Source organism: Onychostoma macrolepis, chromosome 07, assembly GCF_012432095.1.
Source record: "Onychostoma macrolepis isolate SWU-2019 chromosome 07, ASM1243209v1, whole genome shotgun sequence".
Classification (NCBI taxonomy): Eukaryota; Metazoa; Chordata; class Actinopteri; order Cypriniformes; family Cyprinidae; genus Onychostoma; species Onychostoma macrolepis.
The window spans coordinates 9,343,907-9,359,581 of record NC_081161.1 but is presented as its reverse complement, the minus strand read 5'-3'; the positions used below and the strand labels follow the sequence as shown (position 1 = coordinate 9,359,581).

Genomic DNA, 15,675 nt, shown 5'->3' with positions numbered 1-15,675 from the left:
TTGTTTCTGGTGTCCTTTGACAGCTCTTTGGTCTTGGCCATGGTGGAGTTTGGAGTTGGACTGTTTGAGGTTGTGGACAGGTGTCTTTTATACTGATAATGAGTTCGAACAGATGCCATTAATACAGGTAACGAGTGGAGGACAGAGGAGCCTCTTAAAGAAGTTGTTACAGGTCTTTGAGAGCCAGAAATCTTGCTTGTTTGTAGGTGACCAAATACTTATTTTACCGAGGAATTTACCAATTAATTCTTTAAAAATCCTACAATGTGATTTTCTGGATTTTTTTTCCTCATTTTGTCTCTCATAGTTGAGGTATACCTGTGATGAAAATTACAGGCCTCTCTCATCTTTTTAAGTGGGAGAACTTGCACAATTGGTGGCTGACTAAATACTTTTTTGCCCACTGTATGAAACCGTAGTAAAAATGGAAATATGTTTGAATTAATTTGTTTTGTTTTCCTTTTTTTAAGCACAAACCTCACTAAATTGGTAGAAAAGCCATTTGCCAGCAAGATAAGAAATTCAAGGATGATTTAGATCATTTAATCATTTAGATATTTTTACTGGAAAACAAGTTTTTTTGTTTCCATGGCTCTGTGTGTCTAAAAAGAAACCATATATCACAGAGTGCACTCATAAGTGCTCCTGACACGTTTACTTGTAAAAGCAGTGGCTGTGTAGAGGTGTGCGATACACTCCTCCGATGGACTCCGTGTGTATTAATGCTTTGTGGCGTTAGACTGGCAGGTTTCCAGGGCTGCTCAATGAGGCAGCACTCAATCTGCTGAGCTCTTTCTGCCTCACGTCACTCTGTTTATTCTTCCCTGCACTCCGGCAAACCAGCTGAGCTTCTGGAATATACTCCATCAGCTTCTATCTCTGTACTGTATCCACAGTTACTGTGCCAGTCAATTCCTTAACACCCAACACATAACCTTCCAACCCGAGAACCCATTTTGATGATTACCAGGAGCGTTTAATTCCACTGTCTGTGTGCACAGCCTTTGGGGAGCCAAATTGACCCAGTTTCTGTGCAAGTCCACATTTAGACTGGCTCCGTGGGCTAAAATCATCTATCCTTGATCTCACCCTCATAAACAAACAACCAATATATATCATCCTTTGCTGCTTTCCTCTGCCTTGAGTTAATAGTGCTTTTAAACTACAAACATAACTATTGTTCTTTTTTTGTGTGTGTCCTACTGGTAGCTGATTTATAATCTCCGAGTTGGATCACAACCCTACAGTGGATTGCAGGTCTGTTCTTTAGGGCTGAACACTGCGGGGCAAAACAATTAAACAATAAAATGCAATTAATTGTGTAGTAATGCTTTTTTTAAAAAGGGCATTAAGAGAGCGTCCAGTGTTGTTTGTTGTTGATGTCAAAGACAAAGCTACTGCAGTTAGCCCAGTCCAAACAGAAACCGTTTTACATCTTCTAGTCCTTGAAAATCATGAACAAAACTCTGCAAGGTTTAAAAAAAATAGTAGTTAATAGGTCTGTCCATCAAATTTTACATTTCAGTTGAATTAATTACGTGATATGCCAATCAGTTAAGCAAATTAATTGGATATTTTTGCTTAGAAAAGGCACCAAATGGAGATAGTTCAAAGACATTATTATATAAAAACATTATTGTGGCAAATAAATAAAACATTGACTTGACATCAAAAAAGTGGCTCTAGAGGTTTATTTTAATTTTTCCTATTTGTACACATGCAGATAGACATCTTTAGGAGGTTTTAATGTTTTCCAGCATCTGACGCCATGAAGACTGACAGTTTAGAAACGAGAAGACTTTGAATCCCGATGCTGCTTTTTGGGCTGTGCAATAATACATTTTACTGTTAGATGTAGAACTCTTTGCCAGTTTAATATGGTTGAGATCTGGTTTTAAAAAGGTCAAATGTGTTTACTGATTGCTTAAAAAATGCCTGACTACACAAATAATGTCACAAATATAGTGTGCATTCCTAATCATTGTCTTATTTTTGCAAAAATCACCATTTACGGCAAAAATAACTTCCTCTATATCTATATATAAAAACAGGCATTTTGAGTGCTGTGGTCTGTCTTTCCTCCTGAAAGTGTCAAATGACTGTCTTCTCAAATAAACTCCTGAAAGACATGGATCCGTGTTGGTAATTTGCTGCAAAAATGCTGCTTAACACAGCTAATGCAGAACTGCTTTTTGAGAAGCTTTTAAGCCCATTACTTTCAACTTTCCACCAAACCATAGATAGATAGAAACAGTGTCACTGGAGCTTTTCTAATCCTAACCCTTTCTGGATATCAGCATCAGTCAAAAAAAAAGAGAGAAAAAATTGACCCTTATCTGTCTGCTGATTTCAACCCTTTATAGTGTAAGAGAAGTTATTTTCATATAGTCATATAGAAGTTAGTGAGTCATTTTCCTGCTATGTTGAATTGTTAACCTTAAATGTTTTAATGCATGTTGTGACAACAAACCGTTTATCAGTTTTCCTCCCCCACTGCCAGGTAATATAGTGGAGTGTGTGTGCGTGTGTGTGTTCGCTCTCTGGCTCGTGCTTAAATAGAGGCACAGCCATGGCGGTGAGTGCAACCAGTGCTTAGCCTCTGCAGGGAGATGTCAGGCAGAGCAAGCCAGCTGAGTGCAAGCCCTGAATATGGTCAGAGACAGAGAGAAAGTGTGTGTGTGTGTGTGTGTGTGTGTGTGTGTCTGTGTGTGAGGGGGGTAGTGCAGCTCAATTTCCATTTTTATTAACAATCCTGTTACCTCTGTCAGGGAGACGGATGGACGGGAGCTGGTGGATCAATGTCACTCTCCCTCCAGCATGCCAAAGAGCCAGCACAAGCACACCATTAACTGCTTCCTGTCCTACCCCTGCTCTGTGCTCAGCCCACAAGGAAGGGCTATAAATACTGCTTATGTTACCTTTCTCAAGGTCTTATCAAAGGAGCTATAGTCTTTAACAGGCACTACAATGTGATTTCTTGCCATTACACTGCAGGTTAATTGATTGTTCAAGTGCTCGCTGTTAACTTAATTAGTGGTGTTTTCGAAGGCAAGCATGACTATTGCAATTGCTCTTATGGGGGATTAGGGGTTTGTTCATATCCCTAAATCTAAGTGTTAAGCTTTGGTTCATAACTCATTCTGTTTGTGCTACAGACATTAATTTATGCCTTAAATCACATGTTGAGAAGAGGTGTGCTGTTACATTTGTAAGCAGTCTGGCTTAGAATTTTTACCTTGTGGATGAAAAAACAGGTGTAAAAATCCCATTAAATTTTATAGAAGGAGGGATCCATGGCCATCTAGAGTTTTTCCAATAAGCAAACACCTTAGCAGCACCATAGTTACACACTAATAATCATGCAGAACACCCTAGCAATATACTGAATACTGCAACTGTATAGCAACATGTTAAAAACCACCCACAACACCGTAATAGCAATGTATTTCACAGTCAAACACTACTAAAGTAACTGTAAAAATCTAGTTTATTAACTTCTAGTGCAAAATCTGTGCAGTTGTTCTGTCGTTTTTCATGCTCAACAGAAATTACTGCAGGAAGATGAACAGTTGGAGAAGTGTTCGGAAAAACCTCTCCTGCTGGTTTTTGATTTGTGACTCACTCACGCCAACAAGAAGAGGACCCCTGGTAGTTAGTGGGAATGATTTCTCCCAGAGAGCCATTCACTCTGACATCTCAAACTGTAACAGAGCACAAACCATGATGGATTTTGCATGCACGGTGATGGGTTTAGATCCATGTGTTTGCAAGAGGCTGTGTGTGCGCGCTTGGCTATATCTCATGAGACTGGTATAGGAGTGTGTCTGCTAATGAATACTGAGTTTGTCTATTCTCACTATTATTTTGGGGAAAGGTTTGGATCCCTTCCCTGCTGAAAAGACTGCTGTGCTGATGTCAGGCCAGGCTCCATGGAGGGGCCTGACAATCACCTCAACCGCCACAACTGTATGACCCATCTTGAGTTCTTATTTGCTAGTTGTAGCTTGACATGATTGCTGTCCCCACCACGCTTCTTAACTAGCTTCACCACATAGATATCCTTTGTTAACCAGCTTTTATGCTCTTAAAAATGTAAGTTTTTAATTGGCTTCCATGGTTCCACAAAGAACTTCCATGGGACCTTTCAAAAGCGCAAAAGATTCTTAATAGTTCAAAAGGGTTCTTTTAGATTATTATAATGTTCTTCACACTCAAAAATGGTTCTTTTAAGAACTGTTCATTGAAATGTTCTTCTGTGGTACAAAATAGTTCTTCTATGGCGTCACTGTGAAACCTTTTGGAAACTTTATATTTAAGAGTGTATGCTGGTTGACCAACTTTACCAGCCAAAGTTTGTTGGTGAACAACATGATTATGTTGGTCCACCACCACCAAACCTGAATAAACCAACCAGGACCAGCATGGTACATGTCTAGTCTGGTCTTTTCATCTTGGCAAACCCCTGCTTCATTTCCTTGTTGATGCACAGAACACTGTCGACCTTAGTCTGGGCGTATGCCATATTTGATACATTCTTATATTTTACATTCTTATAGAAACATATTTTGATCAATGTTTCCAAAAAACAGCAGAGGACAAAAATCTCAGGAAAGCATGGAACAACTTATTAATATCTATCCCTCACAGCCTCGCGTCAAATTAAATATTAATCTACCCCGACTAAGGTATGAACAGTATGTGATTTTGCCTATGTCTTACCATCTTCATTTGTTCTCTCTTAGTCTAGCTCTGTACCAGCCCACACACACACACACAAGTCTCCATTTGCCCTTGCAGCAGGGAAGGTTCAACTCGCCCTCCCCCCAGAGAGCAGCTTTGCACTTGAGCTGACCGTTAAACATGCTTTGCTGGGTTGCCATAGGAGGGCTGAGCACAAAGGCACTGGTCCTGACCCCCGAGTGGCTGTTAGCAGGGCTCATGCAGTCTCTGGGAGAGAAAGAGAGGCGCCCACATCGAGCTTAAAGATTCTCAGGAAGCTGTCAGTGCTGACACATTTCTCCCTCTGCACTGCTGCACATATATGCAAATCTCAGCGCCTCAAAAAAATGGAGCACCAGATCAGCCTCAATTTATTCTCCCCTTCTGTTTCTCTCTCCTCCTTTCTCTCATCCGCTTTCTTTTGCCGCTGCTCTGCTAATGAAGATTTTCTTGCCCTGCCTCCCCCTCACAGGAGAGAAGTGGAACAGAGAGCTCAGCAGTGTTTGAGTGTGGGGGAGCGGTCATGTACTCAAGTGTTTCTCATTAATGAATGATAATGGAGCCATCATATCTCATGTAAAGAGCTCTGTGACTAATTGTGCTACACTGTTTGCTCAGAGAATCTGCCTGATCTCTCTTCCAGAGGCTTTAGTGAGTTACTGTCAACAACATATTTGTGAGATTTTTCTCACCTGGATGTAGTTTTGACTCGTGGTGTGCTTCAGGATCGTCCTAAAAAGAGACAGCTTTAATAAAATATACAGTTGTATCTGTAGCTTGTTAAAAAAAAACAGTCTACTGTGGTACTGTCATGTTCTTGAACATTGTTGGTCTTTGTTGGTATGTGAATAAAAGGGTAGTTTGTCAACAAGCTAGAGCTACCATTGTGTATAAACATTGTAGGGTTGAAACATTACTCTTGCCTAATTATAATCTATTGACAATAGTCTTAAGATTGGTATTATGGCAGTATCATATATATTGTGGACATGGTATCATGGTAAAACTATGGAATGTTTTGATACCTTGGAGTACCATGCAAAAACACCAGTATGTTTCTTATCACCTTAAAGGGGAGCATGTACAAGAACAACAACAAAGGGCCTAAGACAGAACCTTTTGGCACTCCATACTTTACTTCCATGATTTTCATAGATAGATATGTTTTGTACATTATCTGGGTAGATTCTGCTTATAATGTCTACATTGCTTTAGGGATCAGAGCGAGTATGGCTGTGATTGAGAATGAGTTTAGTCAAGGCTCCAGCAGTAGCCCTGGATCTTTGCTTAGCCCCAGGCTCTTGCGCTGACAGAGAGGGGAGGTGATTAATTGCCTCAGAGGGAACAGTTGCAGGAATTATTAATGGCTGCAGGATTAATCTGTTTTCTCTGTTTGGCCCATTAGTATGGGCGACCCTGGTGGCTGGAAGATTTTTCTCTTGGTCTGGAGCTCCCTGGCAGCTCATAGGACTGAGTTGTCTCTTTCTTTTCATCAGTGTCTTTTCTTTGTCTTTCTCTTCATGTGTCTGGAAAATTCCCATTCTCAGCTGGCTGTTTCGGCAAACTCCAAACTCTGTGTGGCAAGTGGAATTGATTAATGTCACAGCATATTAGGGAAAGTTCTGTAAACACAGTGTGTCCCTGTTTCAACAGACCAAGCACTGCGATTCCTCTGCATACCTGTCCTAGTCTCTGTGTGTGGGTTTGCATCTAAAATGGGAAAATGCAGTGAATTTTATGGAACATGTGCTTCTCTCAGCTTTAACCCTCATACCTAGACCTTAATTGAATCTGTCACCACAGAAAGCTTTGCAAACGATAAAATGATCATCTTCCACAATGTTAAACATGTTGCCTGACTCTTGCATGATGTTGTTTTTTTTTTTTTGTAGATATTTTTGAATATTTTTATCATGGACAAACCCATTTTACTGTATTTAAGTACATTTAGCAGAAAGTTCTTAAGATGTCCACACTCATTGCTCGCCTCTTGCATGTCAGTTTGGTAGATAATTCGGACAATGTGTTCATATTTATTTTATTTTTTTATCTTTACCAATAAAAGTGTTACACTAAACGTTCTTCCAACAGATTTAAAACACACTTTCCGTTTGGATCTATTCATACCTTTCATTTTAGTCCAATCCTGTAGCAAAGGAAGAAGTAGCTCAGTAAATTCTATACAAGTACACCAGCTGAGAGTCTCTCTTCCTTCCAGGAGACTTGAGTGCATTGAATTTACTGCACTGAGGGAGCTGTAAGTGTCTGTGAGCATTCATGACATGCTCTAATCATTAAGGTACTTAGAGTTAGATTGGAAAAATGAGCTGGATTTCCCCAGATGGTGATGTGATTCTCCCTTGACTCTGCTCTGCGGTATCCACGATTGAGACCTTCAGAGTTTGTCAGATCCTGAATTGAATAGTGATTTGTTTTCTTAGACTTTCACTTGGCACAATATCTCACATAGAGCACCAAAATAAAACCTGTCTATCTTTATTACATTATTACTTCTAGTCATTTATTCAAGCTCAACTTAACTCACTAACATGGATAATACCTCTAGCGCTAGATCACAACGCTCCAGCTGTCTGTGTTTATTACCCCTACTGAGTGCATGTGTTGATGTCCCTCCACCCACCCTTCACTGCCCATGGCTACAAAACAAACAGCCTTTTCAGGCACAGATATGATTGAACACAACAAAAACTAGAGAATGTTTTCCCCTGTACTGTTCCTTTGAGGATCTCCAACAATGAAATCCATCCTGAACATTTGTAATTCCATTGGATTTCTGGCACTTGTGGTCTTCTGTGGACACCCAAGTGAAACACCATTAAATGTAATCAAGGCTTTAATGAGATTAAAGAGACAGTTTACCAGAAAATGAAAATTCTGCGTTGTCTAGAAAATTATGGGCCATCCAGTAATTACAACCTTAATACAATCAGCTAACTGATATTTCATGTGGTCTGGGGAAATGATAAAGCTGAGTTTCATCAACATATCAGTAAAAGCTAATGTCATGTTTCCTTGTAATATTACCTCTGGGAACAACAAAGGGCCAGAGACAGAGCTTTGTTACACTCCATACTTAACTTACATGATTATTAGGGTGTAACAATTTACATTTCTTTTTCTCTCACAAAACTATTATATGAAGGATATAGTGCACAAGTTGCACAGACCACTTTTATGGTGTTTTATTTTAAAGTTTAAAATTAGTGACTGCTCAATTTCTATTTTTGTTATATGAAAAAGAAAAAAAATCACATTGGACATTCTACTGTTTTTTGAGCAATATGTCATGGAGATCAGAAGATTATTTTAATTTTCAGGTCTGTTGTTTTACATTCCAGTGGAGTCATTACAGTTTACTTGCAAAAAATAAAATCCATTTTTAAATCTCCAACAAACAGTGGCAGTTCTTTGAATGAGACCAGTGGGGTTCTATGTGGGAGTTTTTTTCCCCCTACACTATATGTAGTCCTGTAAGATGGGAAGATTGCATCAGTTCTGGAGTTCAGTCCTTGATCTGAGTGTAGGCAGCTGGAGAAAAGCCAGGTGTGTTAGATGATGGAGTTCCAGCAATGCTCCGGACACACTGCACCTATTATTGGGCTGGCTCCCTTGCTGCAGTATGGGTAATAAACTGCTTCACAGCAGCCCCCAACCAGAGCAATCAATGGGAAATTATCTTGCTAGATCGATGTCTGGGCTCTTAGAAGTTGCCTCACCAGCCAATGCAGAATACTGGGACTCAGCAGCTCAATGCAACCAGAAGTGCATCTACTGTTGAAATGCGTTTGTGCTGTGACATGTCTTTGTAATTATATAGAGTAAATTAATGTTTATATATCACTTAAAGTGCCCCTATTATGCCATTTTTAAGGTTGCTAATATTGTTTTATGAGTCTCCTAAAACAGGTTTACATGCATCCAAGGTCAAAAAACACTTTAGTTTTCTCAAAAAATCTATTTAATTTTACCTCATTTCTAAATGATTCGTAAACGACTCGTGCGAAGCAGTTCAAAGAATCAGTCTCTCTAAACCCCTCCTTTCTGTGAGCCCTCACTGCTGTGATTGGTCAGATGGCGCTGTCCTTTGTGATTTGTCTACCGCGTACAGCACGTGTAGGAAACGAAACGCCCATTGCCATAACGGAATGACAGCCTTGGAGACTTGTCAATACATAGAAAAGATGGTATCTATTGTAACTTACAAATTCAAGCCGGATTCTGATGATTGAAGTGGCCGATCGACAAGAGCAGGAGCAGGACGTTTATCAGTGGTAAGTGTCAAGGTTGTGGTATTATAAGATGAGATAACAAATTTACTCTCAAAGCGTAGGATACAGCGTCTTCTCGACATGCTTTTAACAACACAAAAATTTTACTGTGTTTGTGGACAGGCAAGTTGTTCGCGAGAACGTGGGCGGACATTATGCAAATGTGTTACTTTGTGACGTACAGCTGTAACAGAATAAGATTCTAATTCTTGACGACTCGTTTAGGCGATTGCGAGCCGACTCATTTTTTTTTTTTTGATGGATAATAACTTTATTTATCGTGCACTGTCGGCTTCACAACTTTGCAGATAGTTTATGTTCACATACAGCTACATGACACACTGCATGCAAGGTAATATTCGAAAAGGCATAATGGGGCACTTTATTTTGATTAAAAATTATCCTGGAAAAGTCTTTGACTAATTTTAAATATGTTTTTATTGCTCAGTCTGTGTTTAAAAAGTGTGTTTTATAAAATATAAAGAACTCTTTCTCTTTGTTGTTGGCCTGATCTGATCTGTTCATTCATGTCTTGGCAGTGTGAAATTCTCTTCTTACTGCGTTGTGACAGCTTGCTTTGAAATTGCATTCAGATACATGTCCTGAAAGATTGTTTACAGGTTTTTGCTTTCCTAGAGTCAAACAAAAAGACAACAACTGATAAGCTGGCTTTAGTGTATGTCGTGTTACGTGACTCAAATTTTGGTCAGGTAACAGCTTTCATCAGTATGAGCTGTTTGAAGTGAACCACATTTTGCAGTCAGAGGTAGAGGTGCTACTGCTATACATCTTGTGCTGAATGCTGCCAAATCATCTGAAAAAGCAGCCATCTAAGATCAAGGGTGGAATTGAAAGTCTTTGCTTTCCCACAGAATAGAGATGCTGATGCCAGCCAGATCAGCATCATCTCCTTTCCTATCGATTGAGTGGCTCCAGTTTCAGAAGTGGAGACTGCTCAAAGCCTTGTGCAGGCAGCTCTTAGCCACTGTAATGCAGCATTAGGCATCACAAAATCTCACCCCTGAAGAATGTGTCTGAACAACTGACCCTAGCCCTCAGTTCATGCGGATCAGATTTGCCTGAAATTGAGATTTCTTGATCCTTTAAGTTCTTGCCCTAGTAAAAAATTAATTTATTTAAAATACACTTATTTCATACTAAGTATAGTTCAAATCTGTTAACATATTTACTGACACATCTCTCGAGACTTACTGATTTAAAAATTATAATTAAACTTTATTTGGAGTATTACTTTTATTTCTTAAAAGTAGTATTTCTTAATATTAAGCCTAAAATGTGTTTTAATGTCACTACTCATGAGGATTGTATGATTTTTGAATAATATCAGTCTTTAAATGCAAAATATTTAAAGTGTACCTAAAGTATACTTACAATAGTTCCACTTTAGCACATACTTCAGTATATCTTTAGTTGTTCAAATTTAGCAGACTTTAAGTATACCGGTTTAGTGTACTACAACCCGAATTACGGAAATGTTGGGACGTTTTTTAGATTTGAATAAAATGAAAACTAAAAGACTTTCAAATCACATAACATAACATAACAAATGTTTAAACAGAGAAATTTTACACTTTTATCCACTAAATGAGCTCATTTCAAATTTGGTGCCTGCTACAGGTCTCAAAAAAGTTGGCATGGGGGCAACAAAGGGCTGAAAAAGCTAGAAATTTTGAAAAGATTCAGCTGATAGAACATCTAGCAACTAATTAAGTTAATTGACATCAGGTCTGTAACATAAGAGGGATGTCTTAGAGAGGCAGAGTCTCTCAGAAATAAAGATGGGCAGAGGCTCTCCAATCTGTGAAAGAGTGCGTAAAAAGATTGTGGAATACTTTAAAAATAACATTCCTCAACGTCAAATTGCAAAGGCTTTGCAGATCTCATCATCTACAGTGCATAACATCATCAAAAGTTTCAGAGTAACTGGAGAATTTTCTGTGTGTAAGGGACAAGGCCGAAGACCTTTGGATGTCGTGGTCTTCGGGCCCTCGGACGACACTGTATCACTCATCGGCATGATTCTGTCATTGACATTACTAAATGGGCCCAGGAATACTTCCAGAACCACTGTCGGTAAACACAATCTGCCGTGCCATCTGCAGATGCCAACTAAAGCTTTATCATGCAAAAAGGAAGCAATATGTGAACATGGTCCAGAAGCGCCGTTGTGTCCTGTGGCCCAAGGCTCATTTAAAATGGACTGTTTCAAAGTGGAAAAGTGTTCTCAGACGAGTCCAAATTTGACATTCTTGTTGGAAATCACGGACGCCGTGTCTTCTGGGCTAAAGAGGAGGGAGACCTTCCAGCGTGTCATCAGTGTTCAGTTCAAAAGCCAGCATCTCTGATGGTATGCGGGTGCATAAGTGCATACGGTATGGGCAGCCTGCATGTTTTGTATGAAAATGATTATTGTGCACCATTCCGCCCCCTTTCCAGCGGTGCGCTTTCGTTCCTCCATAAAAGCCCAATTTCACATGCAAATCAGTAAAATCATGTAACGTGGCTTTTGCAAAATGGGACGTGCTTGATTTATTGAAGTATATTAGATTAATTCATGTTTTTAAAAGTGTGAAAGAGAACTTGTGCTTCCTCGGGAGGATATCTGTGCCTGCACTCCAACTTTAGCTTAAGGTGCGTGCCTAAACGGTCAAATACGCACAAAAATGTGTTCAAATGTGGTGTTTAGTGCTTATTCACATAAACCTTCGACAGTCGTGTAGTAAATGCACATAAACAGTTGAGAATGAAAATACATGTGTAACGGTAAATTGGATCCGTGCGGCTCTTAAAGTGACAGCGGTCTAATATTCCTGCTGCTGACTGTGTGCTTAATATTAATCAAACAACAAAAGACAAATTCAAAATCACACTGCTCTTGAGTGAAGGACTTTTGTAGCTTTGATAAGAAACAAAGAAAGTTTAATTCTTACAGTGCTTTTCTTACAATTCTTCCTTTGCGTTTTTATTTCTGACAGTTTAATTATTTTCAATAATTTTGAGGACGTTTTGTTTGTTTGTTACTAATAGTTACCTATACTCTGCTGTGGTGTTGAGAATTGTGAAATTTCGATTTGTTTCTACAATGTTATAGCAACTAGTGTTGTCACGGTACCAAAATTTCAGTATTCGGTACCGATACCAGTGAAAATACACGGTTCTCGGTACCAGTTTCGGTACCACATGCTAATTAAAAAACACTATTTTTAATAATAAAGTCAAACAAAAATAATAATGTACAAAAATCAGTGCCATTCTTTATACTTATTTAAATTGTTTCAAGTTTTTCCGCAAGTAATAAAAGTATGAAAAACAGTAAACAGTAAAGTTTCACCCAAATTTAATTTGTCTTTTAATTAATTAAATTTAAACATTTTATTTTTTTGGTAAATAAAGGGGATTTACTATTAAAATTAAAATATGGAAGAAATATTGTGTGATTTTATTTCTTTAAAAATAAATATTAATTTTTTAAAATAGTAATAGTATCACATACATTCTACTAAATAATAGTATATTTCTGACACAATGTCTTTAAGATAAACTTTTATTTTGACGGGTTGCCGTGAATACCTTTTAAATTTCTGTGTGTAGCTATATGATATGACGCTGGTTTTACTCAAATGAAACGGTAAAATGCAGTTCTGTAGATGTTGTTTATGTATTTATGTCCTCATTGAGACGGCAGATGCTGAAATCACCGCGAGCGTCAGGCGCGCTTCAGTGTATGTAGTAAAAAAAGACGCTGCGTCTCTGCCATTCATTCATTCACACAGAGACTCGCAGAACATGCGGGATTCATATCTGAATCGACTTTTGCGGCTTAATATTTACAGATAGGCCTACTAGTCTGTGTCGCGATTTGATTTGTGTAATGACCTACTTTTGATTAATTCATCCAAACTTTGACAAATTCCGTGGCATTCCGTGCTAAACTGTAAATTCCATTTTTATACGGGCAGTACGCGTCAAGAACCGGGTTGACCGGGTACTCAGTACCACCGGTACTTAAAAAAACCTGGTACCGTGATGTTTTCATTTTTTTAGTACCGACTTGGTACCGAAGTACCTGGTCTTTTGACAACACTAATAGCAACCTTATTTACAGGAAATATCTTTGATATGTATCACTATCTTTAAATAAATCACTCATATAAAGTTTTGGTCAAATGGCCCACTCATAATCGTGTTAAATAATCGTGATTACAATATTGACCAAAATAATCGTGATTATGATTTTTGCCATAATCGAGCAGCCCTACCACATACTGCAGCTATTACAACAGCATGGCTTCGTAGTAGAAGCGTCCGGGTGCTGAATTGGCCTGTCTGCAGTCCAGATCTTTCACCTATAGAGAACATTTGGCGCATCATTAAATAAAAAATACGTCAAAGACGACCACAAACTCTTCAGCAGCTGGAAACCTATATCAGGCAAGAATGGGACCAAATTTCAACACCAAAACTCCAGAAACTCGTAACTTTGATGCCCAGATGTCTTCAAACGGGTTTTGAAAAGAAGAGGAGATGCTGCACCATGGTAAACATGCCCCAGCCCCAACTATTTTGAGACCTGTAGCAGGCATCAAATTTGAAATGAGCTCATTTTGTGCATAAAATTGTAAAATTTCTCAGTTTAATCATTTGTTATGTTATCTATGTTCTATTGTGAATAAAATACTGGCTCATGTGAATTGAAAGTCTTTTAGTTTTCATTTTATTCAAATTTTAAAAACGTCCCAAAACATTTCTGGAATTCGGGTTGTAAAAGTACAATTGCAGGGTATTTTTAGGGGTGGTTGATTGCGATTTCACTTTGTAATGTTGTTGTTTGAGCATAAACAATATCTGCAAAGTTACAAAGCTGGAAGTTCAATGCAAACATCTTTTAAATTTATGGCAGTTTAATGCCTACAAAAACGGCTCGTAGAGACCACAACAAGTTACTTTAACTCGTTTAAACCCCGCCCCCGGGAACATGCAGCAAAGGAGGCGAGGCCATGCCACACTGTTTTAGAGAAGAGAAGAGTTGTTGCCATGCTGTCGAAACTAGGGGTGCATGAAAAAAATCACCATCTCAACTCCAACAATGAACTGTTCCAGTTATACACTTATTTTCACATAGCTGTAAGAAGCATTATACATGGACGCGTGTGTGGTTGCCCTACTGTATTAAAGCTGTTAAATTGTGAAAATGATTTTTTTTTAAACGAGGCATTAACACGTTAGACTGCACCCCATAAATAAAATTGCTTCCTTCTCTCATCAGTTATTGTATGGTAAAAGTTATTTATCGAAGCTCAACAAATATGAAATACCATTTATGAGTGAAACACTCTTGTTAAAGAGAAGATAGCAGAAAACTGCTACAGCATCAATAAAACATCTTTATTACATATTTATTTCCTTACAAGATTAACAGAATGCATTAGAACTGAATTTGGAGAGAAAAGGCATTTGGACAGATTAAAAATTAGATAAAAAAATAAATAAAAGATTAGACATGATGGAATATTTTAATCTATTGACATCCCTACAGATGGTACTACCGCACATTGTACAACAGTGCAACTTTTTACTGTCTTCTCAGTAACAAATTACATGGATTGTTTTGCACATCATTCTAGGAAGAAAATTTTAGCTCTCAGAGCTGTTTTCTAAATGCTAGTTGGTTGTGAATCAGTATTCCCAGAATTTCTTGCTCTTCTCATGCAACAGATGGATTATTCTTTGAACGCATCATCTAGATTTAAACCTGTCCCTGAGTAATCATGTGTTAGTGTGACATTTACAGCACTGCAATCCCTCTATGTATGATGAGAGAGTGTGAAAAAGGTGTTGGAAGTGTGAATGTGTGTGTAAACAGATTCATAAATTATCTCTTCCTGATCTCAGCCCTCACCTCAGCAGGGCAGCTTTTCGTTGTTTGACAGGGAGCTTTGAAAAGGTCACTGGGACTCAAATCACCATTAACCTCACCCCTCCCCATTCTCTCTCACAGGGAAACTGGAGAGCCAGAGCCACCAAAGTGCCAAGAAGTGTTTAATGCAGCCAGCGTGACCTGAACAAAGCCACGGCGGTCAAGAGACGAAGAACAGAGTCCCTGTGGAAGCCTCACGTTGGCTGTGTCATGCTACAGCGGGAATCACCATGTCACATATGGGACGTGTGTCCAATCAGTAGCACGGCAAATTAACAATCGTTCCCTGATTAAATGTTATTGCTTTTTCTGCAATAAAAGGCTGAAGACTACTTGTGTATTGGTTCTTTAATACATTTCAGTTGGAAAGCATTTTAAAATATAATTTATTTGTTATAATTTAGTCTTTTGGGTTATTTTGCGTATAATACTGCTGTATAATTAACCAGCTCCCTTTTAATCTCAATTGGATTTCCAGCTCATAAAGCCGACGGTCTGAACCTGAACCGGTTGGCTGAGCATGGAATTTTCTGCTTACTAAAGAGGCAATTGTGCTGGAGAGCTCATATTGGAGCTGCTCTTGTTATTTGGGCCACAATGGCTGTCAAAGCCAGAGCCTCTCAGGTTTTGGGCCTGCTGCTCTCAAAGTGATTGAGTGGCCTCTTTGTGACACAAGCATCTCTGCACCAGAAAGAGCAAATGACTGGCTCCATTAACGGTAGATTGCAT

General features: G+C 38.7%; 1 protein-coding gene across 1 annotated transcript in view; it reads left to right on the top strand.

Annotated features, from left to right (window-relative positions):
• The window catches only part of trip4 (thyroid hormone receptor interactor 4), an 85,189-nt gene extending 69,911 nt beyond the window's left edge, over positions 1-15,278 (top strand). Inside the window, exon 13 of the mRNA XM_058781956.1 lies at positions 15,028-15,278. Coding sequence (XP_058637939.1) covers positions 15,028-15,086 — 59 coding nt within the window. The 3' untranslated portion in view covers positions 15,087-15,278. The remainder of the gene's footprint in view (positions 1-15,027) is intronic.
• The last annotated feature ends 397 nt before the right edge of the window (positions 15,279-15,675 follow it).